The sequence below is a fragment of the Eleutherodactylus coqui genome, chromosome 3, assembly GCF_035609145.1.
Source record: "Eleutherodactylus coqui strain aEleCoq1 chromosome 3, aEleCoq1.hap1, whole genome shotgun sequence".
Lineage (NCBI taxonomy): Eukaryota > Metazoa > Chordata > Amphibia > Anura > Eleutherodactylidae > Eleutherodactylus > Eleutherodactylus coqui.
Genome location: NC_089839.1, coordinates 206,688,868 through 206,716,295, shown reverse-complemented (window position 1 = coordinate 206,716,295; position 27,428 = coordinate 206,688,868). Strand labels below are relative to the sequence as shown.

The 27,428-nt window shown below is 47.0% G+C and overlaps 1 protein-coding gene across 1 annotated transcript in view; it reads left to right on the top strand.

Annotated features, from left to right (window-relative positions):
* The window catches only part of DOCK3 (dedicator of cytokinesis 3), a 126,281-nt gene that overhangs the window by 27,767 nt on the left and 71,086 nt on the right, over nucleotides 1–27,428 (top strand). Inside the window, exons 2-3 of the mRNA XM_066596896.1 lie at nucleotides 7,582–7,665; nucleotides 11,722–11,762. Of these exons, the coding sequence (XP_066452993.1) occupies nucleotides 7,582–7,665; nucleotides 11,722–11,762 (125 nt within the window). The remainder of the gene's footprint in view (nucleotides 1–7,581; nucleotides 7,666–11,721; nucleotides 11,763–27,428) is intronic.

Genomic DNA, 27,428 nt, shown 5'->3' with positions numbered 1-27,428 from the left:
AAAGAAGAAGTAGCATGTGACTTCTTGGCACGGATTTCGAGAAGTATACAGATTAGCCACTTTAAAAAAAAATGGGTTATTCGTATACGGATCAACATCAACTGCATGTGCAAATCCGCAACAGAAAACCGCAGTTTAGCCGCTGTTTTCTGCCATGAATTGTGAGGCGTATCTGCAGTGAGGACAAGGCCTATGGGGATAATGGATCATTAATACAATGGTTATTCTCCCAGCACATCCCCCATTCTCATGAGACGTGCTGCTAACAAGAAAAGATCTGCTTGTCTGTCGGTTGATCGCTGCCCTGTTTACATGGGGCAACGATCAGGTAGGGAAGCTGGGATGTTATTAATGCCAGCAATTTCTTTGATGCCTACCTGGTGGGACGCCTCTGCAGTTGTACGCCGGATTATTGGACTTCCTGTAATATTGGATGCTGGATCTGTGTTGTATGATATTGTACAGGGTCTTATAGAAATCGCTATTAGGACTCATTCACACGGGCGTATGCAATTTCGCTGTGTGAGAAACAGACTGATTTCATTGCGTATGTGCGCACATTTTGTGTCCGTGTGCCATCCATTTTCACGCACACAGCCCCCCCCAAAGGCCCAATTAATGTCACTTTTTTTACTGCCATGTATAAAAATCGAAACGCATACACATAACATCTGTGTTCACTGTGTTTTTTACCTTTACTTAGGGCCCATTCAGACTGCTGTAGGCGCAGCTACTCTCGGCAGCATGAAGGGTAGTTGCGTCTCAACAAAGCGAATGCTATCCCCTTCGCCAGCTCTTCACTCTCTACGCCAGAGTTTGAAAATAACTGCGGGAAGATAGGTGCTGCACGATTTTTTGCGCACGTAGTTTTACTACATGCTAGAAAGTTAGGGCAGGTCCTATCTTTTCCTGATTGTACAAATCATGGGCGTGAAATGAGGTGGTGCAAACAAAACCTCTGAAATCCCCTAATGATCAGTGGTTTCGCCTTGTCCGGTTATACGGATATTATCACAGCAGTATAAGGGGAGAAAACCGCGGTCATCGGACTCCGCCCTCAGGCCCCTGGCACACTAGTATTTTATCGCTTGATTAAAAGACGACACGGACAACATACGGACGATATTCTATGTGGGTAGACACACCATGGACTGTGAGAAAAAAAACTCCTGGCATGCACTATTCTGATCTATTTTACGGATGAGACTCACCCATTTAAGTCTATAGGGTTACAAAAAAAAACACCACCCGTGTGCTGTCCGTTTTTTAAAAAGATACTGAAAAAAAGAATTGGGTCTATTTTAGGTTTTTATTTTGCTGGGTGATGAGTGAGAACTTATTCACTAGTCGCCTCATTTCTGCTCACCTTAAAATAGTCGCTGGTTGATTTACTGTCTGGTGTAAACAGGTAATCATTGTGCGCTTGTTCGGCATGTGCCCCCACAAATACTGATTGGCTCCGCCTTTTTTGAATATTTTGCCCTCCCACTTACTGCTCATTGGTTCCCAAAGACACATAAGTATACAGAAATGATCCTCGGCTGACCAGTCCCTGCTGGTCTTCGACGGAGCGCCCTCTGCCGCGGTCTCTGGCTGATTTTGTTCCTCAAAATGACACTCGCCGCAGCACTGACTGCTCAGACCGCTCACACATATTTATGTGCATTCAGTGGACTTGGCAACCAATGAGCTTGTATTGGAAAGGGGGTTGAAATTTCAAACACTTGTCCGCCTAAGAACCTCACACCCCTAATTAGTCGCTGAACCATATTTCGGACCGTATAAATGTTCCCAAAAATTAATTCAGTGATTGCGAATTTGAGAAAGTGAATAACAATCGCGCTGTGTAAAAGCGCACAAGCAGCAGTCATTCGTACGCTTTAGCGAATATTTCCACCGCCTGTTCATTTGATAATTGTCCTGTGTAAAGCCACCCATAGCCAGGGAGGATCCCGCTGAGGTCTGTTAACCCTTCTCTGCTGGTGGGGCCAGAACAGCGCACTCTAATGCCCCCCATACACGAGGCTCTGCACATGTGAGTGCGCGGTGCAGCAGTGTGTGGGTGGTGGTTGCGCAGAGCTGTGTGTGCAGGAGTGTGACTGCAGAGGCACAGGATATATGAGGTGATCCGCATCACTGTCTGAAGTGACATTCTCTCTTCAAGGACATTCCCATTTAGTTGTCCACAATCAACATATTTACAAATACCTTCGAATCTTCTATGGCAGAAAAAAAATCGGTGGCGCAACGTCAACGGCAGTCAGTCACGTGGCCTGCTAATGGTGGGCGATGCCGCAGTGTTCACGTGGTCGGAACTGTGACTGCAAAAGTGAAGAAACTTCCAGCCGTGGCATTCTAGCTATTCTGACAGGTGCAGGGTAGAATAGTTCTGTGGGGCGCAGCGGAATCTGTGGCCCTGCGAACAATTCTGCATTGCTAACATACGGATTTTGATGCAGAATTGAAAATGGCAGAATTCTAGAAGCAGCTCTGCATCAGAATTTTGGTTTCCGTGATGGTAAATTCCACTCTGTCCACTGGGCATGAATATTGGCATCTGTGTGAAAGTATCCTAATGGAATTTAGCGACAAAGTTTCCAAGCGGGATCTCCAACGCTGATATGAACAATCCCTTCACATCAGTGTTATGTATCACTTTGCATATGGGAAGATGGAACAGTACCTCTGTAGCGCCACCTATTGCACCTAGGGGCTCTTCTTAAGGAGCAACGACACCCTTCCTGACCCATGTATCAGTTTTTAACAGATCAGTTATAAAATTAAAGCAAACTGATGCGAAACTGAAGCATAACAGAAACAAACAGAGATCAAAGTGTCCGTTTTACTGGAAAAGTTTGACGCATCCATTAAAAAAAACCCAAAAAATGGACACTTTGGAAAAAATTTACTAAAACTGACATTTCCAATGTTGGTCTTACTATAATTTCGCCCAGTGCACAATTTGCCTAATACATGAAGATGCGCATCTCCGGACCTCCGAACGCCTAAATGAAGAAGTACTCCAAGTCGGACTTTGCGTACATTTCTGATACAATTATGTATGTAAATTATGCATAAATCCGGCGCAGCTACCCCCCCCTCCCTTTCCCCTTTGATAAGCCTCGTCCACTTTCAGATCTCCGTTTATTTTTGTAATATCCTTCTTATTAGTTTATGACTGATCCGTTGTTTATACTCTGTCTGTGCAAGTGCAGTTGAGAAAAACGGATCCGTTAAATGGATTAATTAATGGATAGAAACGGAAACCTCCCCTTTACATCTCTTTCCCATTGACTTCGGTGTTAAAATAATAAAAAACGGATTTGACCATTCCCTCATGGTTCCATTATTTTGAATGGGAGAATTAGCACTGCAAACCGCGCCATTTTCTCCATCCAAAAAAAACTGAATAAATAGCAGAACAGATGCAAACTGAACGAGCGGAAGGGATTTCCTTCACCATTGAAATCAACAAGACTTTTACGGGTCTGTTTTTTTTTCATCTTTTGGTCGGAGAACGGAGAACATAATTCTGATGTGAACTGAGCCATAAGTGTATATCAGGAGCATTAACTCTTACCCCCAGGGGGCGCTGCAGTAATACCCCACACCTCCATAAGTAGGGGCTGTACCCATCGGGAGGTCATTTCCGTACAGCTAGGCTTAAAGAGGTATTACAGGACTTTAACTACTGTTAATCTATCCTCAGGATAGGTCATCAGTAGTTGATCAACAGGGGCCGCTGCTTGGGGTCTTCACTGATTGTTCAGCCCGCTGTCAGTGCAGAGCGCTGGCCATCGTCATAGGTGGTCAGAGGAAGAATTGTAGTAGAAGTGCAGCTCTCACATTGATTTCAATTGGAGGGAAGCCATCCATTACACTTCCTCCCCTTACCACCTATGACGACGTCCATCACCCTGCACTGACAGCAGGGGGGAGCAATCAGCTGATCGGTGGGGATCCCGAGCAGCAGGCCCCAGTCAATAAACTACTGATGACCTATCCTGAGGAAAGCTCATCAATAGTGAATGTCCTGGAGTACCCCTTTAACTATTTGTTGCTTATTGACCCATCCTCTTTGCAGGTAGTAGGGGCATGTTGAGAGTTCCCGTTTTGCAGACCATCTGGGGGCTTGTGTAGCATTTTGGTTCTTTCTAGCTTGGAGCTGATTTCTTATATGTAGGTCGGCACCGTTCTGCGCTGATTCTGCAGGTAATTAGGTCATTTTATAACTAATTGGACTGTGCAGAGTATATGAGACTAATAAAGAGGACCCCATGCGACCTCTGAAGTGGAATGTTCCAGGTGTCAGTTGTGGGTCAGGGCATGCTGGGAGTTGTAGTCCCCCCCCCCCCCCCCCCCCAGCTGCACACTATAATAGTGGTGGGATTATTAGGATTGTCACCTCTGTGCTATAGGGGGCCCCCTGGATTGGGGCCCATGCTAAACCCTCCCTGTTTATCCTCAGTTGTCTTTGCATTGATCAGTTATGGCTGTCGCCTTCTCTCTGTTACGTAGTAGAAGTCTTTGGGGGGCTGCTCTTGTATACGATATTCTGGGAGCCATCTGTCTTTGGGAGCACGAGATGATGTGATTGCCCTGGTGGGAGGCTCGACGCGGCCCGGCAGCGGGCGCAGGGGGTGAGTAAGCCTGTTACTCATGTGCTATTTGTGACGGGCGACTCATTATTTTTGGAGTTGTCTGCCTGGAGTGGGTTACGCCAGCAGGTTCTTGGCAGGCGGCTTTGATGAGCAGGAATATGGCAGTGAAAGGGTTAGTACTGCAGCAGCAGAGAGAGAGCTGAGCGAGAGCGCTCCCCGTCAGGGTGTCACAGGGGAAGAGATATGGCGCTGACGCAGTCCATTTAGATGGCTCTATGGACTCTGAGCAGACGCCAGAATAATGGATCCGAGGTTATTGATGATTCCGGAGACTTGTCTACACGGGGTCACAGCCTGACGGCACGGAGCTGTCTCATGGGGGCCACAGACTGGCTATATGGGGCTGTCTCATGTGGTTTCAGCCTAGCAGTATAGAGCTGTCTCGTGGGGGGCACAGACTGGCTATATGGGGCTGTCTCATGGGGTTTCAGCCTGGCAATATAGAGCTGTCTCGTGGGGTTATGGCCTGACAGTATAGAGCTGTCTCGTGGGGTTATAGACTGACAGTACAGAGTTGTCTCGAGATATTTTAACCTGACAGTATACAGCTGTCTCGTGGGGTTATGGCCTGACAATACAGAGCTGTCTCGTGGGATAATGGCCTGACAGTACGGAGCCGTCTCATGGAGTCATGGCCTGACAGTACGGAGCTGTCTCGTGGGGTCACAGCCTGACAGTACAAAACTGTCTCATGGGATAATGGCCTGACAGTACGGAGCCGTCTCGTGGGGCCACGGCCTGACAGTACGGAGCCGTCTCGTGGGGCCACGGCCTGACAGTACGGAGCCGTCTCGTGGGGCCACGGCCTGACAGTACGGAGCCGTCTCGTGGGGCCACGGCCTGACAGTACGGAGCCGTCTCGTGGGGCCACGGCCTGACAGTACGGAGCCGTCTCGTGGGGCCACGGCCTGACAGTACGGAGCCGTCTCGTGGGGCCACGGCCTGACAGTACGGAGCCGTCTCGTGGGGCCACGGCCTGACAGTACGGAGCCGTCTCGTGGGGCCACGGCCTGACAGTACGGAGCCGTCTCGTGGGGCCACGGCCTGACAGTAGGGAGCCGTCTCGTGGGGCCACGGCCTGACAGTAGGGAGCCGTCTCGTGGGGCCACGGCCTGACAGTAGGGAGCCGTCTCGTGGGGCCACGGCCTGACAGTAGGGAGCCGTCTCGTGGGGCCACGGCCTGACAGTAGGGAGCCGTCTCATGGGGCCACGGCCTGACAGTAGGGAGCCGTCTCGTGGGGCCACGGCCTGACAGTAGGGAGCCGTCTCGTGGGGCCACGGCCTGACAGTAGGGAGCCGTCTCGTGGGGCCACGGCCTGACAGTAGGGAGCCGTCTCGTGGGGCCACGGCCTGACAGTAGGGAGCCGTCTCGTGGGGCCACGGCCTGACAGTAGGGAGCCGTCTCGTGGGGCCACGGCCTGACAGTAGGGAGCCATCTCGTGGGGCCACGGCCTGACAGTACGGAGCCGTCTCGTGGGGCCACGGCCTGACAGTAGGGAGCCGTCCCGTGGAATTATGGCCTGACAGTACGGAGCCGACTCGTGGCGTCCCGGCCTGACAGTACGGAGCCGTCTCGTGGGGTCACAGCCTGACAGTACGGAGCCGTCTCGTGGAATTATGGCCTGACAGTACGGAGCCGTCTCGTGGAATTATGGCCTGACAGTACGGAGCCGTCTCGTAGGGTTATGGCCTGACCGTATGGAGCCGTCTCGTAGGGTTATGGCCTGATAGTACAGAGCTGTCTCGAAGGGTTATGGCTTGAAGTATGGAGCTGTCTCATAGGGTTATGCCCTAACACAATGGAGCCGTCTCATAGGGTTATGCCCTAACACAATGGAGCCATCTTGTAGGGTTTTGCCCTGACACAACGGAGCAGTCTTGTAGGGTTATGCCCTGACAGTACGGAGCCATCTCGTAGGGTTATGCCCTGACAGTATGGAGCTGTCTCGTAGGGTTATGCCCTGACAGTATGGAGCTGTCTCATAGGGTTATGCCCTGACAGTACGGAGCTGTCTTGTGGGGTTATGGCCTGAAGAACGGAGTAGTCTCGTAGGGTTATGCCCTGACAGTATGGAGCTGTCTCGTAGGGTTATGCCCTGTCAGTACGGAGCCGTTTCGTGGGATTATGCCCTGACAGTACTAAGCTGTCTCGTTGCGTCAGTATAGCTGTACAAAGCTGTCTGATGGTGGGCATGGCCTGGCTGTATGGCAGTATCTCATGGGGTCATGGTTTGGCTGTACGGAGATGTCTCGTGGGGTCACAGCGCATCATATACGCCGGCAGACGCTCTCACAACATGCTGCTGTCACCGAGATCCTAGCCAAATAATGCAGCTGCCACAACATTTACAACCTCACGGGGCACGGATGTCACATTGTTACGTCTCTACATACTGCTGCGTGCAGGAACATACGTGTAATGTTATAATGTCGCCACACATCACACACATGGTTACAATGTAACAACTCTCACACTACACAATGCAACAAAGTTTCCATCCAGCAGCCGGGATACATGGAGGAACAATAGAATACCTCCCTGTGGTTACGCCAGTCACACTTCTACAGCGTTAGTGTCACATTGTTATCACACCGCATGACATTGCGGTCACACAGCGACATAACACGGCGTTCCCATGCAGCGTTACAGTGTATCATTTGGCAGGGCTCAGGGTCACCAACCTACACAAACATCCTACATAATGTTCAGTACACGATGATCACACTGCAGCCGTACACTGCAACCCCGTCATGTCACATCCCACAACGCAGCCCGTAAGTGTTGTCACATTCCGGAAATGTCGCACAGCATCACCCTCCATGCACAGACCTGCACTGTGACCCAGGAATAGGGGGGTGCTAATGATGTAACTGACCCTGTTACCTCTGCTATAATCTGTCTTGTCTCTCTGTGTTTCAGTCATATCTAGTTTCCGTGGATCAGTACCTCAAGGGTTAACTCTGGAACTGGGAGAAACCGTGCATATCCTGGAAAAATGTGAAGGTGAGTGAGATGACGGACTGTGGGACACGCCGGACCACCTAATGGGCGCAAAACTCCCGGCTCTACTGATAAGCTGCCCTAGTGCAGGATGCGAGGAGTGGAGCCTCTGCCGTACCACAGTGCCACGTTGCGACTACTTCTGCAGCATGTATAATACAGGGCATCAGTAGTGCCTGGACTGTTCTTCTTTAGGTCCTATTCACATGAGTGAGTTTAACATCCGAGTTCTGTCCAAGTTTGCAACTGACAACTCAGACTCATTAAACTGAATGCACGCACATGACTTGTGTGTCTGCACCATTCCTTTTTTGCGCACTCATTGACAGCAATGAGTGTTTTGGGTTGTGCCACCTTCCGTGTTTTTGGTTTTTTTTGATGCGCGTAAAAAATAGACGACACTTGGATGAGATACGCACATTGCAAACTCAACAAATACTGATATAACACACACGCACCGTGAAATCAATTGGGTTTTCACTGACCAAAATCGCACTTGCCTGTGTGACCATGGCCTTTATATTTGAATTTGGGTGACAACCAATATGGCCGTCATTCTGCCTCCCACATGTGTTATCGCGCAAGTTTTTTCAAGAAACAGATGTAACTAATGCGGGCGATGCGCTCTATAAGGGGCAGTGCTTTCTAGTTAGGCCACGGTTTTAGAAGCGTTTGGGGTTGGTCTTTGATCCCATTCTTTGAGGTGCAGCATTCACAACCTCTCAAGGGTATGTTCACACGGCGGAGTCTGATGTGGAATTTTCCATGCGGAATCCGCCTATAAAACCATTGCAGAAGACCGCAACTGTTTTGTCATAGCTTTTGCCACAGATCTGCATGTGGATTTAGCCCTGTCAATGGGCAAAATACATGTGTGGAACCTCCAAAGTGTTTCCATTCCGATCCACCTGAAGTAGTGACACGTCACTTCTTTATACGGATCCATGCAAAAATGTGGATTTTTTTGTGTTTATTGACACAGAACCTGACATGGATTTTGGTGCAGATGTTCCACTGCGGACAATCCTCTAGGTGTGAACGTATCCTTATGGTAACACATACAGAGCAACAATGTATCACCGAGGACTGTATACACCGTCGCCCTCTGTTAGCCACTTCCTTATATTACTTTTCCCAGGAGACATCTTGCGGGCTGAAGAGCTGGTGGAGCCATCACTATTGAATGCCGCCATCACTTCTGACACTAGGCATTAGTCTCCGCAGGAGTTAGGAGATTGGTCATTGTCATCCACATCCTCCTGCACCTGGCAATGATATAGAGGATCCTTCCTGGAATATAGCAGCAGCTTTGCTGAGAGCCGCGGTGGGGGATTCGGCTTATTTACCGGAGTTTCCCTTTAAGTTTCTACCTCTGATGCATTTGTAATTTCCGTTATTGCAGTCGGGACGATTTCCAACCAAGTGGAAAAACATTAAGAGAATAATAAGCGTGAATGTAATATCCTACTAATGGGATGTACAACACGGCAAAGTAACACTTGCTTCATTACACTGGGATTCATAAGTGTTTTAGCCCCCAGAGCTGTAATCAGCAGGATCCTCATGTCCCACTGAACCTACACAGCCAATACAGCATTGTGTACAGGTCACCAATCATTGACACCGACCGTCAAGTTCATATCTCTACAGAGAATGCCTGGATAGATCAGATAATCTGCGCTGATTAACCTTATAATAGATCTAAATACTGATACAGAGTCATATGATAACATTCTGTCCACCTGCAGCCACCACTAGGGGGAGCTCACTGCATACTTTTCTATTATTGAGGCCAATGGATATACTATTGGACCTACTGATAACGTGGAGATTCACTCTCTGTAAAAAGGAGCTGTACATATGATGACTGCACTAAATCCACAGAACACGGTATGGTGTATAAAGTGTGCCAATGAGGATACTTCCAGGCGACCGTGTGCCCTTGCACTCTGTGTACTTCTGCCTCTGTCTAGATCTCGCTTCTCACTTAGAGTACATTTACATTGACTGAAAATCAGCCCAATTGACACAACATGTCAGTCAACGCTTGTTCACTTCCTTCCACACATGGCAGAGGATAATGGGAGCGAACAGAAAAATCATCTTATAACCGCCGCCATAGTATTACGCAGCATAACATAAGCAGCCCATATGTGGCGGTACACAAAAGAAGACTTTTAGCACCACTAGAAATTACTTTGCTGTTTGCGTGCCCAATATGCAAATATGCTGTCTTGAGTCACAAAGGGGGTGCCATCAGCGTTCCAAGTCAGCGCATCACAGCTGAAACCCACCCTCTCCTCCCGTTCTCCGTCCCCCCCTATTTATTGACATCAATGCTGGTAGTGCTAAAATCTCACAAACGTGCCCTGCGCCCCTTCAGCCACATTTTCTGGTGCATGGGCAGTGTGCCAACAAGGTGTATACTCCTCACTTCACTGTGCATGTGCCAGAAATTTGCAACCACAGCAGGTGCACACCAGGTTTGCGAGGTTACAGCGCTTCCATCGTTGATGGACAGGTTTTGGCTGTGACACCCCAACTCTGAGGCATGATGGCACACCTCTTTGACTTGAGACAGCATATTTGCATACTGGATGCACAGCCTTTAAAGGGGTGAAGCTACAAGGCTCCACTTGTGTACAACCATGTTGTCCTGCCTGTGTCAACACTATGGCGGTGGCTTTAAAACCATTTTTCAACTGACAGGTTCCTTCTAATGTTCTCGTTCTTCCCCATGGAGCTATCGTTGGTCTTCACATGGGAAGACGTGACCAGCCAACATTTTATGCTGTCATAAACAAGACGAACAAGTGACTGTTTGCACATTTTGAAGGCCGATTATATCGGACAACCGAACATTTGTGCCTGGCAATTGCCTGTGATACATTGTAACAAACCCTCTGCTGTGTGATCAGGACTGGATTGTTACTTGTAGTAAAGCCCACAGCAGACAAGTGGAATCCAGTATATGGTAGAGACGGGGTTGGCGTGCGGCTCACCCTGCATCAGTCACTCTGATAAGAGGCTGTCACTGATGTGTCTGTCATGTCCTATTGTAAACACGTGCCGAGGTGCTGAGGGCTGTGTTCTCCGGCGGTGGCACCTCGCCTCTCCACGTGCCATGTTGCCATCTCTCCTGCACGCACACCTTGCTGACAGCTCGATGTCCTGCTTTACTCAGTGAGGCTTGTTTACAGGACCTGACACTTCACCGGACGCTGGAAGGATTGTGGTATTGCCGAGGCATCTTAGTAATACTAAGAATTCAACACTTTAACCTCAGAAACTTTCTAGGTATTACCTGCTGCTTAATGTATCCGAGTGAAGTTACCCCGTCGCCCGCCATAGATCCCAGCTCTGGACCTATCATTATTATTGGTGAAAGTAACAGGGTTTATTTTCCTATTATTTATAGTTAATACCTCCTACTGGAAAACACTGGGAGGATTCTGGTTCATGAACTAAATGCCAAAACTACAGTAAAGACTGACACACAAGCGAGGCAGTAGAAGAAAGAGTGCTGACATCCTATATACCCAATGCAAGTGTCATTCAGGGCTTGGAGAAAGCTGGGTGACAACTGCTCTCCACTGGGCACTGCAGTAGCAGCCTTTAGTCTGTGCCAGGAGTCCTGCAGGATTAGTCATATGGCTTCTGTAGAAGTCTTAGGAGCTGAGGTGCCTCTTGGGAATACAGGTATGAGTATCCCTTACTACGTCACTCAGAGGAATACAAATGCCTCTAGATTCCTGGAAGACATGAATTTTCTTCCATCCTTTATTCTTGCACCCCATTGCATACTTAATTAATTAATGTTCCCACCCCTAGTTTAATCCTCTGCACAAAAGTGAAGGGAGGGTGGTGCTGGGTCACTGGGTAGGACATGTCGTGGCATCACTCCCATCAGAGTGTACAGACAGGGTGACCAGTGCTCCACCTGCTTCAGCTGTCTGTAAACCCTCCTGAGACTTGTAGTTCATCAGTAGGCGGAGGTTTGCTGATGCTGTCTCTGTGTTTTATGCTAGATGAGTCCTAATCATTGTTCTTGTCTTACAGGTTGGTACCGAGGATCTTCTATCAAAAACCCCAATGCAAAGGTAACAGCCAGCAGCATGGCGAACATCAGATTCATCATAAAGATGGGTCCACGGGCGGGTGTATTATGGGGGGGGGGGGTCATGCTAAGCAGGCATCATGGGGGGATGCAAGAGTTTAGGGACATTTTTGTTGATGTTTTAATGGCATTTCTTCTTAAAAAATCTAAGTGTAATCAGATGTTACTTTAAGGGTATGCTCACATGGTGGAATTCACCACAGAAGTTTCCATGGCGAATTCCGCCTCACGAGCCGCATCAAAATCCGTGTCTTTCTGCTGTGGTTATTGGCGTGGATTTTGACTTGTCAACGGGCAAAATCCACGTCTTGCATTCTCATGCAGAAAATCGCACTTTCGCATCAAAAAGTGATACGTAACTTCTTAAAGCACATTAGAATTCTGCACACGGAATTTGCGCATTGACACGGCAAATTGTCTATGCGGATCCGCACCAAAAATAATGGCAAAAAGCTGCAGATTTCATCACGTTTTTAGAAGCAGAATTCGCCACGGAAAATTCCACTGTGAATTCCACCACATGGACATACCCTCAGAGTGCATTCAGACATGGCAGATCCTCAGCGACAACTAATAGAAGACCTCTCTGTGTTTCCATAGTAACCAATCACAGCACAGCTTTCACTTTTCAGTAGCAGAATATTAAATGAAAGTTGTGCTGTGATTGGTTGCTACGGGCAACAGGGACAGACAAAGGGAAAGCTGCATAGATTGGTTACTGTAGGCGACAGAGACAGATAGGAATTGAAAGCTATGCTGTGATTGGTTGCTGTGGGCAACAGAGAGAGGTTTTCTATTCGTTTTTTAAGACTCTGCCCTCTGGTCGCTTTTGGAGGAGGCGAAAATAAAAAAAAACTGGTGGCTCGGCGCAGCGACCATAAGAATAGTCAGAAGAATTAGATGGAAATTGCTCTTTTAATTGGTAAAATAGACAACCAGCAATGGAAAAACACGTTTCAGGGCAGAACCCCTTCATCAGTTCCACTGGATTAAATACTAGAACTAGACAATAAGACATCAGGGGGAAAAATATATAAATACATAAAACACGTGTGAGGTATCAACACAAAAATATAACATTACAATTAAATAAGTACAATATTTGTAGTAAAATAATAATAATAACCATAAGTAAAACTGCATGCAGAACCGATGACTGGGGATTTCTATGCCGCCCTTTAGGGATCTGCTCCACAGGAATAATAACTGCTATCTAGTGTGAGGAGTGGAGCTGGCGGTGTACTCTGCTGTCCGTGGTGCTGATCTGCTGGTGGGACGTCCCACAACCGGCACTGTTCTCAATGGCACAAGGAGTATTTCAGGAGAGGAGTGCTGATCTTGTGCGGGGTCACAAACTGAAAGTTACATAGTGGGAGGTGCAGGGTCCCCCGCAGCACAGAGTGTTTTAGGATAGGGGAATCCTAATTACGACAGAAGTCACAGACTGAGAGTTAGGATGCCTTTCCACTTGCGTATTTTAACGCTGCGTTAACGCTGCATTTTTTAACGCAGCTGTCAACAGGACTTTGTAATATTAAATATTCATCGCACAAAAATCGCAAAGCACAAACTTGCGATGCGTTTTTAACATTAGAAAGTCCTATTGACAATCGCGTTAAAAAAATGCAGCAATATCGCAGCTTTAAAAAAACGCAAGTGGAAAGGCACCCTTAGCTAGGTGCACAGATGCGTTAATACGTCCATGTTACACTGGCAAAAAATGGATGCATTTTCATATGTGTGCAGCTCCGTGTGGCCTCCGTATTCGTTCCATAGGTCAGATTTTTTTTGCTCTGTATACCATGTGTTTTTCATGTCCACCAAAAAAAACGAAAACAAGGCCAATTCTTTTTTTCCCCTGCATATTAACCCCTTAATGATTGCCCTTATGTCTTTTGGCGGCAGCTGTTAAGGGGCTTTATTCTGACCATCTTTTTTAGGTGCTTCATTAGAAGCCTTGTGCGGGTCTCCCATGCCAGAGAGAGTAGGTGATTGGCTGTCGGATGAGCTGGGCTGCCACCTATCAGACCACCGTAATGTGATCGTGGGATCTTGATGGGTTGATGTGGTACCCGGAGGCTTGGATATAGTCTTCAGGTCTGCCAGCTTCTTTGGGATATGAGGCTCAGCTTCTGGCTGCGCTTCCTAGGTTTTCTAATGCACTACTGTACTGATGTATAGTAGTGCATTAGAAGAGTGATAACTAGAGATGAGCGAGCATACTCGCTAAGAGCAATTACTCGATTGAGCATTGCCCTTAGCGAGTATCTGCCCGCTCGGAAGAAAAGATTCAGCTGCGGGGCAGAGCAGGGAGGAACGGAGGGGAGATCTCTCTCTCCCTCTCTCCCCCCCCCCCCCCCCCCTCGCTCACTGCCGCAACTCACCTCTCACCCGCGCCGGCAGCCGAACCTTTTCTTCCGAGCGGGGAGATACTCACTAAGTACAATGCTCGATCCAGTAATTGTCCTTAGCGTGTATGCTCGCCCATCTCTAGTGATAACAGATGCTGATAATCTAGTTCTCCAGTGGGACAAAAATAAAAAGTAAAAAAAAAAAAAGAAGAGTATTAAAAAAATTTAAAAACCACCATAACCCCACCTTTCCCCCTTTACTATGTAAAAAAATAAGAGCTAAAAATCACATATGTGATATTGCTGCATTCGTAATGACGTCATGAAAAAAAAACATGGCGAAAATGGTTAATCTTTCAAAAAAGTGAATAGAAGGTGATCAAAACATCACATGAATTAACAAATGGTTCTAATAAATAGTACAACTGATCCCACCAAAAAGAATACCAACCTTTTATAGCACCTATGGGGAAAAAAAATATTAGGGGTCTTTGAATGCAGCGATAATCAAAAGATACATTTTGTTAATAAAATTGTGAAAAAGTTGCAAGAAAAAAAAGCAAAAACACTATATAGATTTGGCATTGGCATAATTGTACTGGCCTGCTGAATTTATTTAAGATGTCATTTATACCGCACGGTGAACGCCGTTAAAAATAAAAAACAAGCTAGGATTACAAAGTTTGTTCATCCTGCCTCTAGAAAAAAAAATGGTATACAAAGCAATCAAAATGTTATATGTTGCCAAATATTGGATAAATGATGACTAGAATTTGCAAAAAACAAACCCCCATAGAGCTCCGTCAATGGAAAAATAAAAATACTACGGCTCTTAGAATACAGCAACATAAAAGCAAATAAAAAAAAAAATTTCTTGTGTACAAAAGCTGCAAAACATAAAAAAAACTATACAAACCTGGTGTTACCCGAATCCTGACGATCCAGAGAAGAATGTTATCACATTATTTATTTGGGATACTGAACGCCGTAAAAATGAAACTCAAAGAATAAATAGCAGAATTTCTTTTTTTCCCCCAAGTTATAAAAAACACATTATATCTACACAAAAATAATGCCATTAAAAAATACAACTTGCCCGGTAAAAAACAAGCCCTCATATGGCTATGACGACGGAAAAATCAAAACGTTATGGCCCCTGGAATGCGATGATGGAGAAAACTGAAAAGTGTGTTGATCATTAAGGCGCAAACAGGCTTGTCACTACGGGGCCCAAAAAAACGAAACAACAACACAGACCGCACAAGGACGGCATTTGTGTCCATTTTACTTCTCTCTCCATTGACCTAAATGGGTGAATCTTATCCGTAAAAAAGATCAGAATTGTGCATGTGATGAGTTTTTTTAAAGCATCTCTGTGGTAAATGTTGCACCATAGAATAATATGCTTTTTTTTAACGGACTACACACAGATGACAAATAAAAACGTTAGAGTGCCAGAGGTCTTACATGGTGGAAGAAGCAGTGAGCTAGCAGCACAGAGGACAGTATTCAAAAAAACCAAAAAAACAACAACAATCCCTTCCTTGGAAGTTGTTGTCATTTTGCTGCAAAACCCGGCATGCAGTTCCATCTCAGGCAGATATACAAATGATGAACGGTCTTGTCACCAGAGACACTAAAAGTGGTTCCCCCCTTGGCCTATAAAAGGCTCTCGGAGGCTCCTTGTGTGTAGTGACCTCTTCTTCCGCTTGTGTAGAGCTTGTTGGCCACTAGACGCCTCTACGACGCAGAGAAGAGATTTCACCCCGTTATCAGAGCCTGAGAGGGGCGCATTATTGGAATGTGAGAAGCTGGATGGTCCTATCGACAAATTGCCCGCCACCGGGGCCGTTCTGACCAGACTGACAACGGCCGTGTTCGTGTCTAAAGACCTTGGGGTGAGCGCCTCAATCCTGCCTTTGCTGTGGAGCGGCACACTGCCCCCTGCTGGTGTGAGGTCTGGGGACATCACATATGACAGTCAGTCACCCCTAATAGTGGGGGTCAATAAACATTGACAGCTCAGCGATATGTACAGGACATCCTGCAGCCACATGTGTTCCTCTCATGGCGGCTTCCAAGAGGCATTTCCAGCAGGATAATGCTCGGCCGCACACACAAGGGGGTCACTTTCACCAGATTTATCGCCAATAGAACATGTACAGAACAATCTGGGACACCAACTTCGACAGACTGTGAGTTTGCACGATCTAGATCTATACGCCGCAGGATACCATACAGGACTTGAATGTCTTCATGCCTGCCCGTATCACATCTTGTATCCAAGCTAGAAGCCGTACAACAGGGTAGTAGAGCCTCCATGCCCGCCTGTATTACATCTTGTATCCAAGCTAGAGACGGCCCTATGGATCCTGAGGAGTTGGCCCCTGGCCTCTCAACAACCACAGCGCCATGCCCCCACTGCACGGATGCCGCATTGCTTGTTAATAATAAGAGTTACAGTATACAATACAAGAGAGAATCCTCCGGCTCTTTTTATACTGAGCCTTCTGTTTGATAAATAGAATGCAAGAACTGCAGTGAAGACTGACAGTAAGAAACCTCATGAACTAAAAGAACGAATGCAGTTCTACATAACAATACAGATATAAGTGCCAGGCTCCATAGGAGAAGGCGAATGTGCGCTGTGGGGTCTTGAGGTTTGGTTAGGGCTCAATATTAGGGCCCATTCACACAGGCGTATTTTCTCTCCGTATTACGCCCGTATTTTCTACGGCTGTCACATAGACAGCATACAGCGCCAGCGCCACTGTTGTCTGTAGATGAGCATTTTTTTCGTGAACCCATCAGTCATGTAAACCAATAAAAAGGCGTCTCTTATTTTCGTTTATATTTAGGCAAACATCACCCATTAAAGTTTATGGGATAGTGTAAAAATGCAGTGAATGCGCAGTTTCATGTTTTTACACTGTGGGGGGCTTTCTTTTCTTGTTTGTTTTTTTACGCGTAGCCAGGAGACATCTGGGGAAGAAGTGATACATTGGGCCTTCTTGCAAATTTTTTTTTTGCATGCCTGAAAAACACCCTGAATACGGATGCAATACAGACGCATCCAAAACACATGCAGTGAAAACAGGGAGCTTTTCGAGGACCGAAATTGCATAGACCCTCCCCTCATTACATGTCTGTCATGCCCGCTGCAGCGTGGCGGCCTCTGGGCGCTCCCCTGTAGTAGCTGCCATGTTCTGTCCCCTGAGTCGCTGAGGCATGAGTCACTAGACCACGCCTGCCTCCAGCTGTACATTTGCATAAGTAATTGCACACTTGTTAACAGTTCATTAGTGCTGGTGAAAGCTGCAATCTATAAAAAGGAGTCAGGAAGAGCCCCGCGGAGCAGATTGTGCGGCAGCCCCGGAATATTTCATCTGTAGTGTCAGGCCTCTCTTGGAGATCCTTCCTTCATTCTCCTTCCATTGACCTCATCCTCCTCCCTTCTTGTATCTATCCCCTCTTGTCTGACACCATGGATCTCTCCGTTTGTAGTGATTGACTGTCTCTAGTTTCATATTGAATTGTGGATGCAGCTTTAGATGTAATTGGAGTAGAGACCTGATGCAACTTAAGATCCGTGCAAGATGCAAGTTTTCTCCAACATCCGCTTACCTTCTTCACATGAGCGTGCAAAATGTACACGTGTAATCCGTAGAGAATAGAAGCCATTCTTTTCAATGGGTTCATTCTCACTCTCGCTTTGGCACTTTTGGAAATGCAAAATCCAAAAAGCAGCATGCTCTATTTTGGTTCGATATCACGCTTGCCAGTGTAAAGGAGCCTTTATTGCATTGTAACAAATTAATCCCGTAGAGAAAATTTGCTGCAGCAGTAGAGCATGGTGTGCACTCCGAAATCCGCAGCAAAACTAACTTCCCCTATGGATTTTTACTGTTATTAGGCCTCATGTCCACGGGTGGGTTGGATTTCACATGCAGGAGCCCGCAGCGGAATCCGGCCCTGTCGGCGGCCAAGGACAGTGCTTACCTGTCCGGGTCTTCACTGCGGATGTGTGCGGAAGTGCCTTTTCTTTTTTAGATTCTCCTGCTTCCCCTGTGGAATCCGGAATTGCGGACAGGCTGTGGATCGGACGGATTTCATTGACTTCAATGGAAGTTGTCCGTGTGGAAACCGCAGCAAAATGGAGCATGCTGCGATTTGTTTTCCAGACCAAAAGGTCCACAAAGCAAATGCGCATGCTTTAATGCAGCTGTGGACGCCTATGCCTTCCTATGGGCAGCTTGAACTGCGGATCATCCCCATAGATTCCACAATTTGCCCGTGGCCTTATTAAAGTATGATCACATGGCAGATTTTGCTACAGAATATTTAGTGCGAATTCAGCATCTTCCAAAAGCATCAAAATCCGCGCCTTTCTGCCTTAGTTTTTGCTGTGGATCCGCACACATATTTAGCCCTGGCCATGGGCAAAAGCCCTGTGCAGAATTCTGATGCATTTCTGCGTGGCTTACTGCCAAGAAGTGACATCCACAGTCTTTAGAGGTGGAATTCGCATGGAAAATTCTACCGCCTGAACATACCCTCAGGCCTCTTTCACACGAGCTAATCGCGTCATTTTCCTGTGATCTTTGAGCATGAGCGATGCTTTTCTCAGTAAAACATCGCTGCCACTTACGATTTTCTCATGCGTTTTATCGTGTGATTTTGTCACAATAGAAAAATTGCAAGTACATGCTTTGCGATGTCATAAAAAAAATGCTCCATAGGGAAATATGGGAGATTTAAAAAAAAAAAAAAAAACGCAAAACGAAAGTTAAGGCATGTCACAATTTTTTTTTCTCTCACCATCGCAGGAGTGAAAACCTCTCAAATGTAAAAGAAACCATTGAAAATCATGGGTTTTATAATTCTGCATTTTTACTCCCTCTTGCATCGCGCGAAAACCCTTAGGGCTTTTACCCAATTACGTTTTTTTTACTGCAAAAGTCAATGGGACTTATCTAATATTAAAATAGCATCGCACAAAAATCGCAAGTCTGCACTTCTTCAATTTTTTTTTTTTTTGTGTTTGTTTTTGTTTTTCCCTGCAATGCAATTTTAACATTAGAACGTCCCATTGACAATCACAGTAAAAAAAATATTCAGCGATGTCGCAGCGTTAAAAAAACGCAAGAGGCTAAAAGCCCTCAGGCTGCCTTCACACTGGCAGTAAAATTGTGCAATGCGATAGCGAGTGAAAAAACAGAATTATGAAATCCATGCTTTTCAATGGTTTCATTCACATCTGCGACGTTTGCACTAATGCAATGTTGTGAGATTTGTTGACGTTGACACAGGAAGGAATTTGCTGCGGATTGTCCTCCCAGCGGCAAATCCGCAGCGCAAAATCCACATCAATAACTGCACCAATTTGTGTGGGTTTTATGCAGGTTTTGATGCAGAATTCATCCCCCCGTTTGAAGGGGTGGATACCGCACCCAAAATCCACAGCTGTAATTGACGCTGCGGATTTAAATTCCACATTGCATATCTAGTTCCGCAGCTGACTTTTTTTTTCTGCAGCAGTTTTTTAAAATCTAATTCACTTTGCTGTTAGGGCTCCTGCCAATGGCAAGGATGATATTGGGTTGTGATTCACAGCCTGATATCGCCCTCGCAGTCCTTTTTAAAAGGACCACCAATCCGATACCGTATTGCTGCGATTTTCTCGCGGTGATATCGTGTCGTCCATGTGAAGGGGGCCTCAAAAGAATGGATTTCATAGCTGTGCGAAATTTGTGAGTCTCGCAAAGCACAAATCTCGCACGATTTTCTCACCAAAATGACATGCTGTGGATTTAGAATCCTCAGTGTATTTCTAATGCGCTGTTGATTTGGTGCAGAAGTTCTCCGCTTCATGTGAATGAGACTTTTTCAATCTTGTCCACATAGCTTCTCACGCATTCTGCAGCATTTCCGCCCCGTATGTACATAGATTCACACATCGCAGATTCACTGTGGAAGTTCCATTGCAGATTTCACAGGGAAATCCTGCAGTAATCTTATATATAAAAGGCAAAATCTGTTTGTGCAGTACACAAATCCTCAGTTCTGGTCCGATTTGAGTGAAATTTTGCCTGAGCGTTCTTCAGCACTAGGTGATGAATATTGGCGTAACTAAAAATCGAAAACTCACTGACTTTCCCTGTAATTTTTGCCTGTAGCAACCAATCACAACCCAGCTTTCATTTCTTACACAGCCGAGGTAAAATGAAAGCTGCGCTGTGATTGGTTGCTATTTCTTATACTGCTGAGGTAAAATGAAAGCTGCACTGTGATTGGTTGCTATGGGGAACACAGATTTTTTTTTTGGACAGCTTTTAGGCCGCATCCACACGGGAGACACAATAACAATGTGAAAAAATTGCAGCAATATTACATTGGTGGTCCGTGTGATAACGCTGAGCTTTCTCACTGCTATACTGCGATTTTATGGTGCTACAAAGTCACACGACTTTATAGCCCAACCTGTGAGGATTTTTTTAGGTGGGTGGGACCTTGAAATATAAGCCATACCCTAAAAATAAGCCCTAGCTGCAGTAAAAAATAATAATAATAATACATCACCTAAAAAAAGCGCTGTCCGGCTCCAGCGCGGGTCTCTTCTTAACGTCCGGCACTCGTCTTCAGTCTTCTTTCAGCCCTTTATGGATTAGAGAATCAAAATCCCTACCTCCAGGAAGGGCTGCTGTGATTGGTTCACAAGTGCTGGGGGCTCAGCCAATCAGAGCCGACGCTCGACGAACCAATCATAGCCATTCATTCATTCATGGAATAGCTGTGATTGGTTCATCGAGCACTGGCTCTGATTGGCTAAGCGTCACATTACTTTCGCGTGGATTTTTGTGCAGATTTCAATTATTGTGTAGTGGCCAAAAGTCTGTATATCTGTATAACTGTCATACATGTCATGTCTTCAATGTGGATGCACTGTGCAAATTGTCTTGTCTTTAGTTATGTGTATTGCACAGCTGCAGCATGTAAGTGGTTAATGTCTGTGAATGGCTGGGGTATGTCTGGAAATTGTAACCAATTGTCTTGTCACGTGGGTATGTAAGATATAAATATGAGTGCAAGCCAAAATGTGTGTTCTGTTCTGGCTGGCTGTCATTGGAGATCCTTGGCTTCAACAGTTGAGTGTGGAGGGAGAGTGCCGACCACATGGGGGTACCTTCAACCCTCATGTGTTGAAGTGATGGAAGCAGAGGAGAGGTACCCTGATGACATAATCCCAGGACCCCTATCCTAGGAGAGAGAGAGAAGGAGCGGCCGTGCAGTGTTCAAGTGTCCACCTGCAAGTGAGTGTCAGTGGAGCGTTGTGTTCTCCTCCGGTATGTGTGTCCAGGAGTGGAATCATACTGATAACCTAGACTGTAGGCCCAGTGTCATCCTGTGTCCTCCTCCCTGACCTCGTTGAACAGTTCTTCCTGCACTGGTGTGTGAAGTTGTTTTCAAGTGGACAAGTAAAGTTCCAGTCACTGCCCGTTCCCAGTGATTGAAGTTTCCAAATTCAACTGTGTGGACTTTCTTATTTGCCCGTTGGACATCCAACGGAGTAAGGCCTCATGTCCACGGGGAAAATCAGATCCGCTGCAGATTCTAAATGTAGAATCTGCAGCGGGTCCCTCCTGCCCCGCGGACATGAGCGCCGAAAATAGCAATTTAAAAGTATTTACCTATCCGGCGCGGGCGGGGAATGTCAGCTGTTCCTCACGGCCGGATCTTCATTTTCGGCCGGCGGATGAATTCCTGACGCCGGCGGCACGTCGCCGGCACGTCGTCGACGTGCCGCGCGCATGCGCCGGGCACATCCGCCGAGCCGAAGCAAGGAAGATGCGGCCGTGAGGAACAGCTGACATTCCGCGCCCGCGCCGGATAGGTAAATTCTTTAAATTCCTATTTTAGGTCTCCCGCGGATCCGGACGGCTTCCATAGGCTTCAATAGAAGCCCGCGGGAGCCGTCCCCGCGGGAGACCCGCATGAAAATGGAGCATGGTCCAGATTTTTTCATGCTCCATTTTTTTTTAAATCACTTTTATTGACGATCCGCGGGTATTTATGTACCCGCGGGTGGTCAATGCATCCCTATGGGGTGCGGATCCGCGCGCGGGGGATCCGCTGCGGATTTTAAATGTCATTTTGCCCGTGGACATGAGCCCTAAAGGAATAGTGGCATCACGCGTGACAACTCTTCAGATCCACCACAGTACTTATTAGGGTAACTGCTTCCCCAGCGTTGCCTGGAAGAGGCCTAGCGGTGCCTTGACTGAGTTGTGTAGAGCCACCGTGACAAGTGCCATCTCTACCCCACCATCTCCTCAGCATGTTCCTCGTGTCTCGGTCGCTGCGGGACGTTACAATTGCATTGCAGGGAATGAAATTCGTGGCAAAAATCCATCTCTTTTCCACAACCGCATGCTGATGGTTTTCACATCTACAGCATGTCTATTTTCCTTTCCTCTGCTGTAAGTGAATGGGGTTCGTAAAGATTCCTTTCATTTACATTGTACTTTCATTGTTGTGGCGCGCACTCTGCAGCTGAAATTCCAAACCAATGATGCTGTGTGTGTCTGAACTCGCCCTTATAATTACGATGATCAGAGTCATTCATAAATCCTCCCCCATAGTAAGTGGAGTCATTGTCCCCCTGTAGTTGTAACTTAGACGGGGAGTGATGACTGGGGTGAAATCCAAAGCAAATTCACATGTAACGTGTGCGGATTTTGCGGTGGAAAACCGTGGCTGAAATATGAGGCGGAGTATCGAATTTCTGCCAGTTTTGCACTGATGCAGATCCGCATGCAGATTATCTCCATTGAGTGGTTACCATGTGTGGCTACCCAATGCAGATTTGGAAGCCATGTCAAGGTGTCACATGTCTCTTTTTTTTCTTCCATAACATAATTTCAACGTGGAAGCTACATGAAACACACTTAGGCCGGGCTCACACGGGCAGACAAGATTCCGCATGTGGTAGGCCCGCAGAGGATTCCAGCTGTGAGCCTGGACGGCGACCCTGTGTACCTGATTAATCTGTATTGCGGATGATCGATTTTTTTTTTTTTGATTTTTTTTTTTTTTACTGTTTCTATTACCCATGCCGTCGCTAAGTGATGACGCGGGTTGGACAGCCTCCATTGACTTCAATGGAAGCCGTTTGTGACAACATAGAGCATGCTGTGAGCCAGCCTAGTTGTTGTAGTAGTCCTGGAGCCAGCCTAGTTGTTGTTGTCCTCTCAGGGCAAGCCCAGTTGCTGTTGTAGTCCCGGGGGCCAAGCCCAGTTGCTGTTGTAGTCCCGGGGGCCAAGCCCAGTTGCTGTTGTAGTCCCGGGGGCCAAGCCCAGTTGCTGTTGTAGTCCCGGGGGCCAAGCCCAGTTGCTGTTGTAGTCCCGGGGGCCAAGCCCAGTTGTTGTTGTAGTCCTGGGGGCCAAGCCCAGTTCTATGTTTTATATAGGTTATAGTTACAAAATTTTTAGTAATTGTTATGTCTAACAGTATGGGGGACAAATACTTTTTAGGATGTGGAAGCAGCAAATGTGAATATCTTTGTGTGAATTCTTGCAGAAGGGATTTTCTCTTTCACCGTGTTCTCGTGTTTTCCTCTCAGAGCAGGCACTTAGCGACACATAGCCAAGAGCGCAGCAGTCGAGTTAATGCAGTAAACCGAGTGAATAGAGATGTGGTGGCGCCTCCTGGGCGAAATTCACTCTTCAGCTTCCTGATGCTTTTGGAATTTTTTTCACCTTTGCAGAAGTTTATATCAGATTATTTACCATTCGTGTTTGAAGGTGGGGCTGTGGAAATAAGCGCACAGTGAGAACCAGGACTGTGACTAAGCTCCACCTCCATGCATTCCTTCTTATATTTTGTGTATTGATTTAGAATACTGATACTCATTGCATTCTAGCTCCTCATTATCCCCTTCTATTCAGTACCCTTCCCACTCCTTACCCTCTTGTTCTCATTATCCTCCCCTCATCATTCCAGCCTACTCATTGCCCTGCACTTTCTCATTACCATCCCCTCAACCCTTCCTCTTCCTTATTGCCTTCTGCATCTTCATCCGACCCCTCCTCCTTACCCTCCCCCCCTTCATTTTCACCTCCTTCATTTTCCTCCGATCCTCATTACACCCTCCCCATCCTCATTTATACCCCCCTTACTCATTATCCTATTCCTCTTTCTTATTATCCTCCCCCTTCTTCATTGTCCCCTCCCCTTCTTCATTGTCCCCTCGCCTTCTTCATTGTCCCTTCCCCATCTTCATTGTCCCTTCCCCATCTTCATTGTCCCTTCCCCATCTTCATTGTCCCCTTCCCCATTGTCCCCCCCCCCTTTTTCATTGTCCCCTTCCCCTTCTTAATTGTCCCCTTCTTCATTATCCCACTTTTCATTGTCCCTTCCCCCTTCTTCATCGTCTTCTTCCCCTTCTTCATCGTCCCCTTCCCCTTCTTCATTGTCCCTTCCTTCATTGTCGCCTCCCCCTTCTTCATCGTCGCCTTCCCCTTCTTCATCGTCGCCTTCCCCTTCTTCATCGTCGCCTTCCCCTTCTTCATCGTCGCCTTCCCCTTCTTCATCGTCGCCTTCCCCTTCTTCATTGTCCCCTTCCCCTTCTTCATTGTCCCCTCCCCCTTCTTCATTGTCCCCTCCCACTTCTTCATTGTCCCCTCCCCCTTCATTGTCCCCTCCCCCTTCTTCATTGTCTCCTTCCCCATTGTCTGCTTCAGCTTCTTATTTGTCCCCTCCCCTTTCTTCATTGTCCCCTCCCCCTTCATTATCCTCTCCTCCTCATTATTCCTCACTCCTCCTCATTAGAGCCCTTTTCCACAGAGCGATCAATGTTCAAATTATTGCTGGATTGTGTGAGTCTGAACACTAATCACACATGTTGGCGCTGCCAGCGCCTGAACAACAAACCATAATTTGCTGGTCATTCAGTTTTGGCAAGCATAAAAATCAGATGATGATCGGCTCGTGTAAAGTTCTACGAGCAACTTCCTGCATACAGTGAATGGAGGTGGGGGGGTGGAGGAGATCTCTGGCATGCTCCACCTCCATTCACTGACCAATTATCGTGTGAAAGCACAGCAACAGTAATCGCTGGGATGACTTTTGGACACTTCAGCACTTGAAATTGTCCCATCAAAAAGGACCATAACTCTCCTCTTCCTCATTTCCCTCCCCCTTTTGTAAAGTGTGACAGTACATGCTGGGAGTTGTAGTTCTTGTATATTCTGCTGGAACTTTCTGCCCCCTTTAGATCATTACTCTTAAACATGAGGGCAGTGAGAAGTCTATGCGCTGTAAGCATTGTACTGGGATCTGTAGTTCTCCCACCATCCTATAGAGATTGGTGTCCTCCTGCTGACAGGAGACGATAGATACAAGATAAATGCAGAAAAACCAGCGTGAGAAAAACAGGAAGAGAAGAGATCCGTATAGATGGACGATAGACGCGAGGAGAGGCGGGGGTGGGCGAGGGCCAGCACAATGGCCGCTTTATACTCACTCATTGCAGACTCTCTCTTCACATCTCCATAGAAACCTTTAAAGGATGCCGGGGTCCTCACGTGGGGACCAGTGGGGTCTGGAGACGGCTTCCCAGCTCATCGGTGACACTTTAGCGACCTCTCCACAGCCTGAGTATCCCTGGCCATCGTCTCCACGTGCCAGGGGCACATAACGCCTGTGACCACCTCCAGTAGGGGCTGATGTGCCCGCTGGCACTGAGCTCTACAGACGGGTCACACTGGCATCAGCTTCCAGCCACATTCCAGACCCACTTTCTTTACACTATGGTGATTGCGCTATCCTGTTTCGCTAAAATGCCCGAAACTAACAGAAACCTGTTGTACCTGAGGAGAGCTGGCGGCTTTGGTCACCAACTTAGTAATGGCGGCTTTGGGTTCCGTCTGATGTTTGTGACATTCCAGACAGAACCCCAGGACAGACACCATATATGGGCCCCAAATGCCATATGAGTGTAATGTAATACTGCGTTCAAAATGAACCCGCAACATGTGAATGCACCCTAAGGCTGGGTTCACACGGGAGCAAAATCCAGCAGAAATCTCGCGGAATGACCGCATGGAAATACAGCAAGATTTCAGTGGGAGTAATGCAGCTTCAAATCTGCAGCCTTTCGCCACGAATTTTGAAGCAGCATAGTTAATAGTTCAAGAATAGTTAAAAATCCGTAAAAAGCATTTTGCATCCTCAAAAATCATGCTAGGGCTTATGTTTGGGGTAGGTCTTATTTTCAGGGAAACAGTGTACCAACTCAGACCACTGCAGTGTGTGCGGCGCAGTCGGATCCTTTCGCAATGACAGTGGGCCCAGCGAACAGCTGATTGGCAGGGATTTCAATCAGTGGACCACCTCTGGTCAACTATTGATAACCTATTTTGAGATTGAGTAATCAATAGTATAGGTCTTCTAGCTGAGTGCTTGGGGGTTTGCTAGCTGGGTGTTTGGTGTTTCCTCACTGGGTGCCGGGGGTCTCCTTCCTGGTTACTAGGGGTCACCTGGCTGGGTGCCGTGTGTCTCCTTCCTGAATTCCAGGTTTCTCTCGGCTGTGTGCAGGGGATCTCCCTCGCTGGATTCTAGAGGTCTACATGCTGGGTTCCAGGGGTCTCCTCACTGGGTTCTGGGAGGTGTTTTCGCTGGGTGTCAGGGGTCTCCTCGCTGGGTGTTGGGCTCTCCTCCTCTCTGGGTTCCAGGGTGTCTACTCACTGGGGGTCCCCTTGCTGTTTGCTAGATGTTTCTGTGCTGGATTCCATGGGTTTCCTCTCTGGCTTCCAGCGGTCGTCTGGCTGGGTGCTGGGGGTCTCTTTGTTGGATTCCAGCAATCTTCTCACTGGTTGCTACCCTGTTTCCCTGAAAATAAGACATACCCTGAAAATAAGACATAGCATGATTTTCCAGAATTTCTGAGGATGCAAAATGATTTTTCAGGCTTTTTGAGGATGCTTGAAATACAAGCCCTACTCCAAAATTAAGCCCTGCTAACAGTTAATTTAAAAAGTCAATTTAAATAGTGTCCAGGCAGCTATACATGTAAAAAAGTTAAACCTTTGTGAACAAAAATTAATATAAGACACTGTCTTATTTTCGGGGAAACACGGTAGTAGTCTCCTTGCTGGGTATTTCCTTGCTGGGTTCTAGGGGCTCTTCACTGGCTTCCAGCAATCTTCTCATTTGGTGATGGGGGTCTCCTCGCTAGGTCGTGTTGCTGATTTCTTAAATTCCTCATTGGGAAGGTAAAGTAATGAGACTCCTGTGAACAT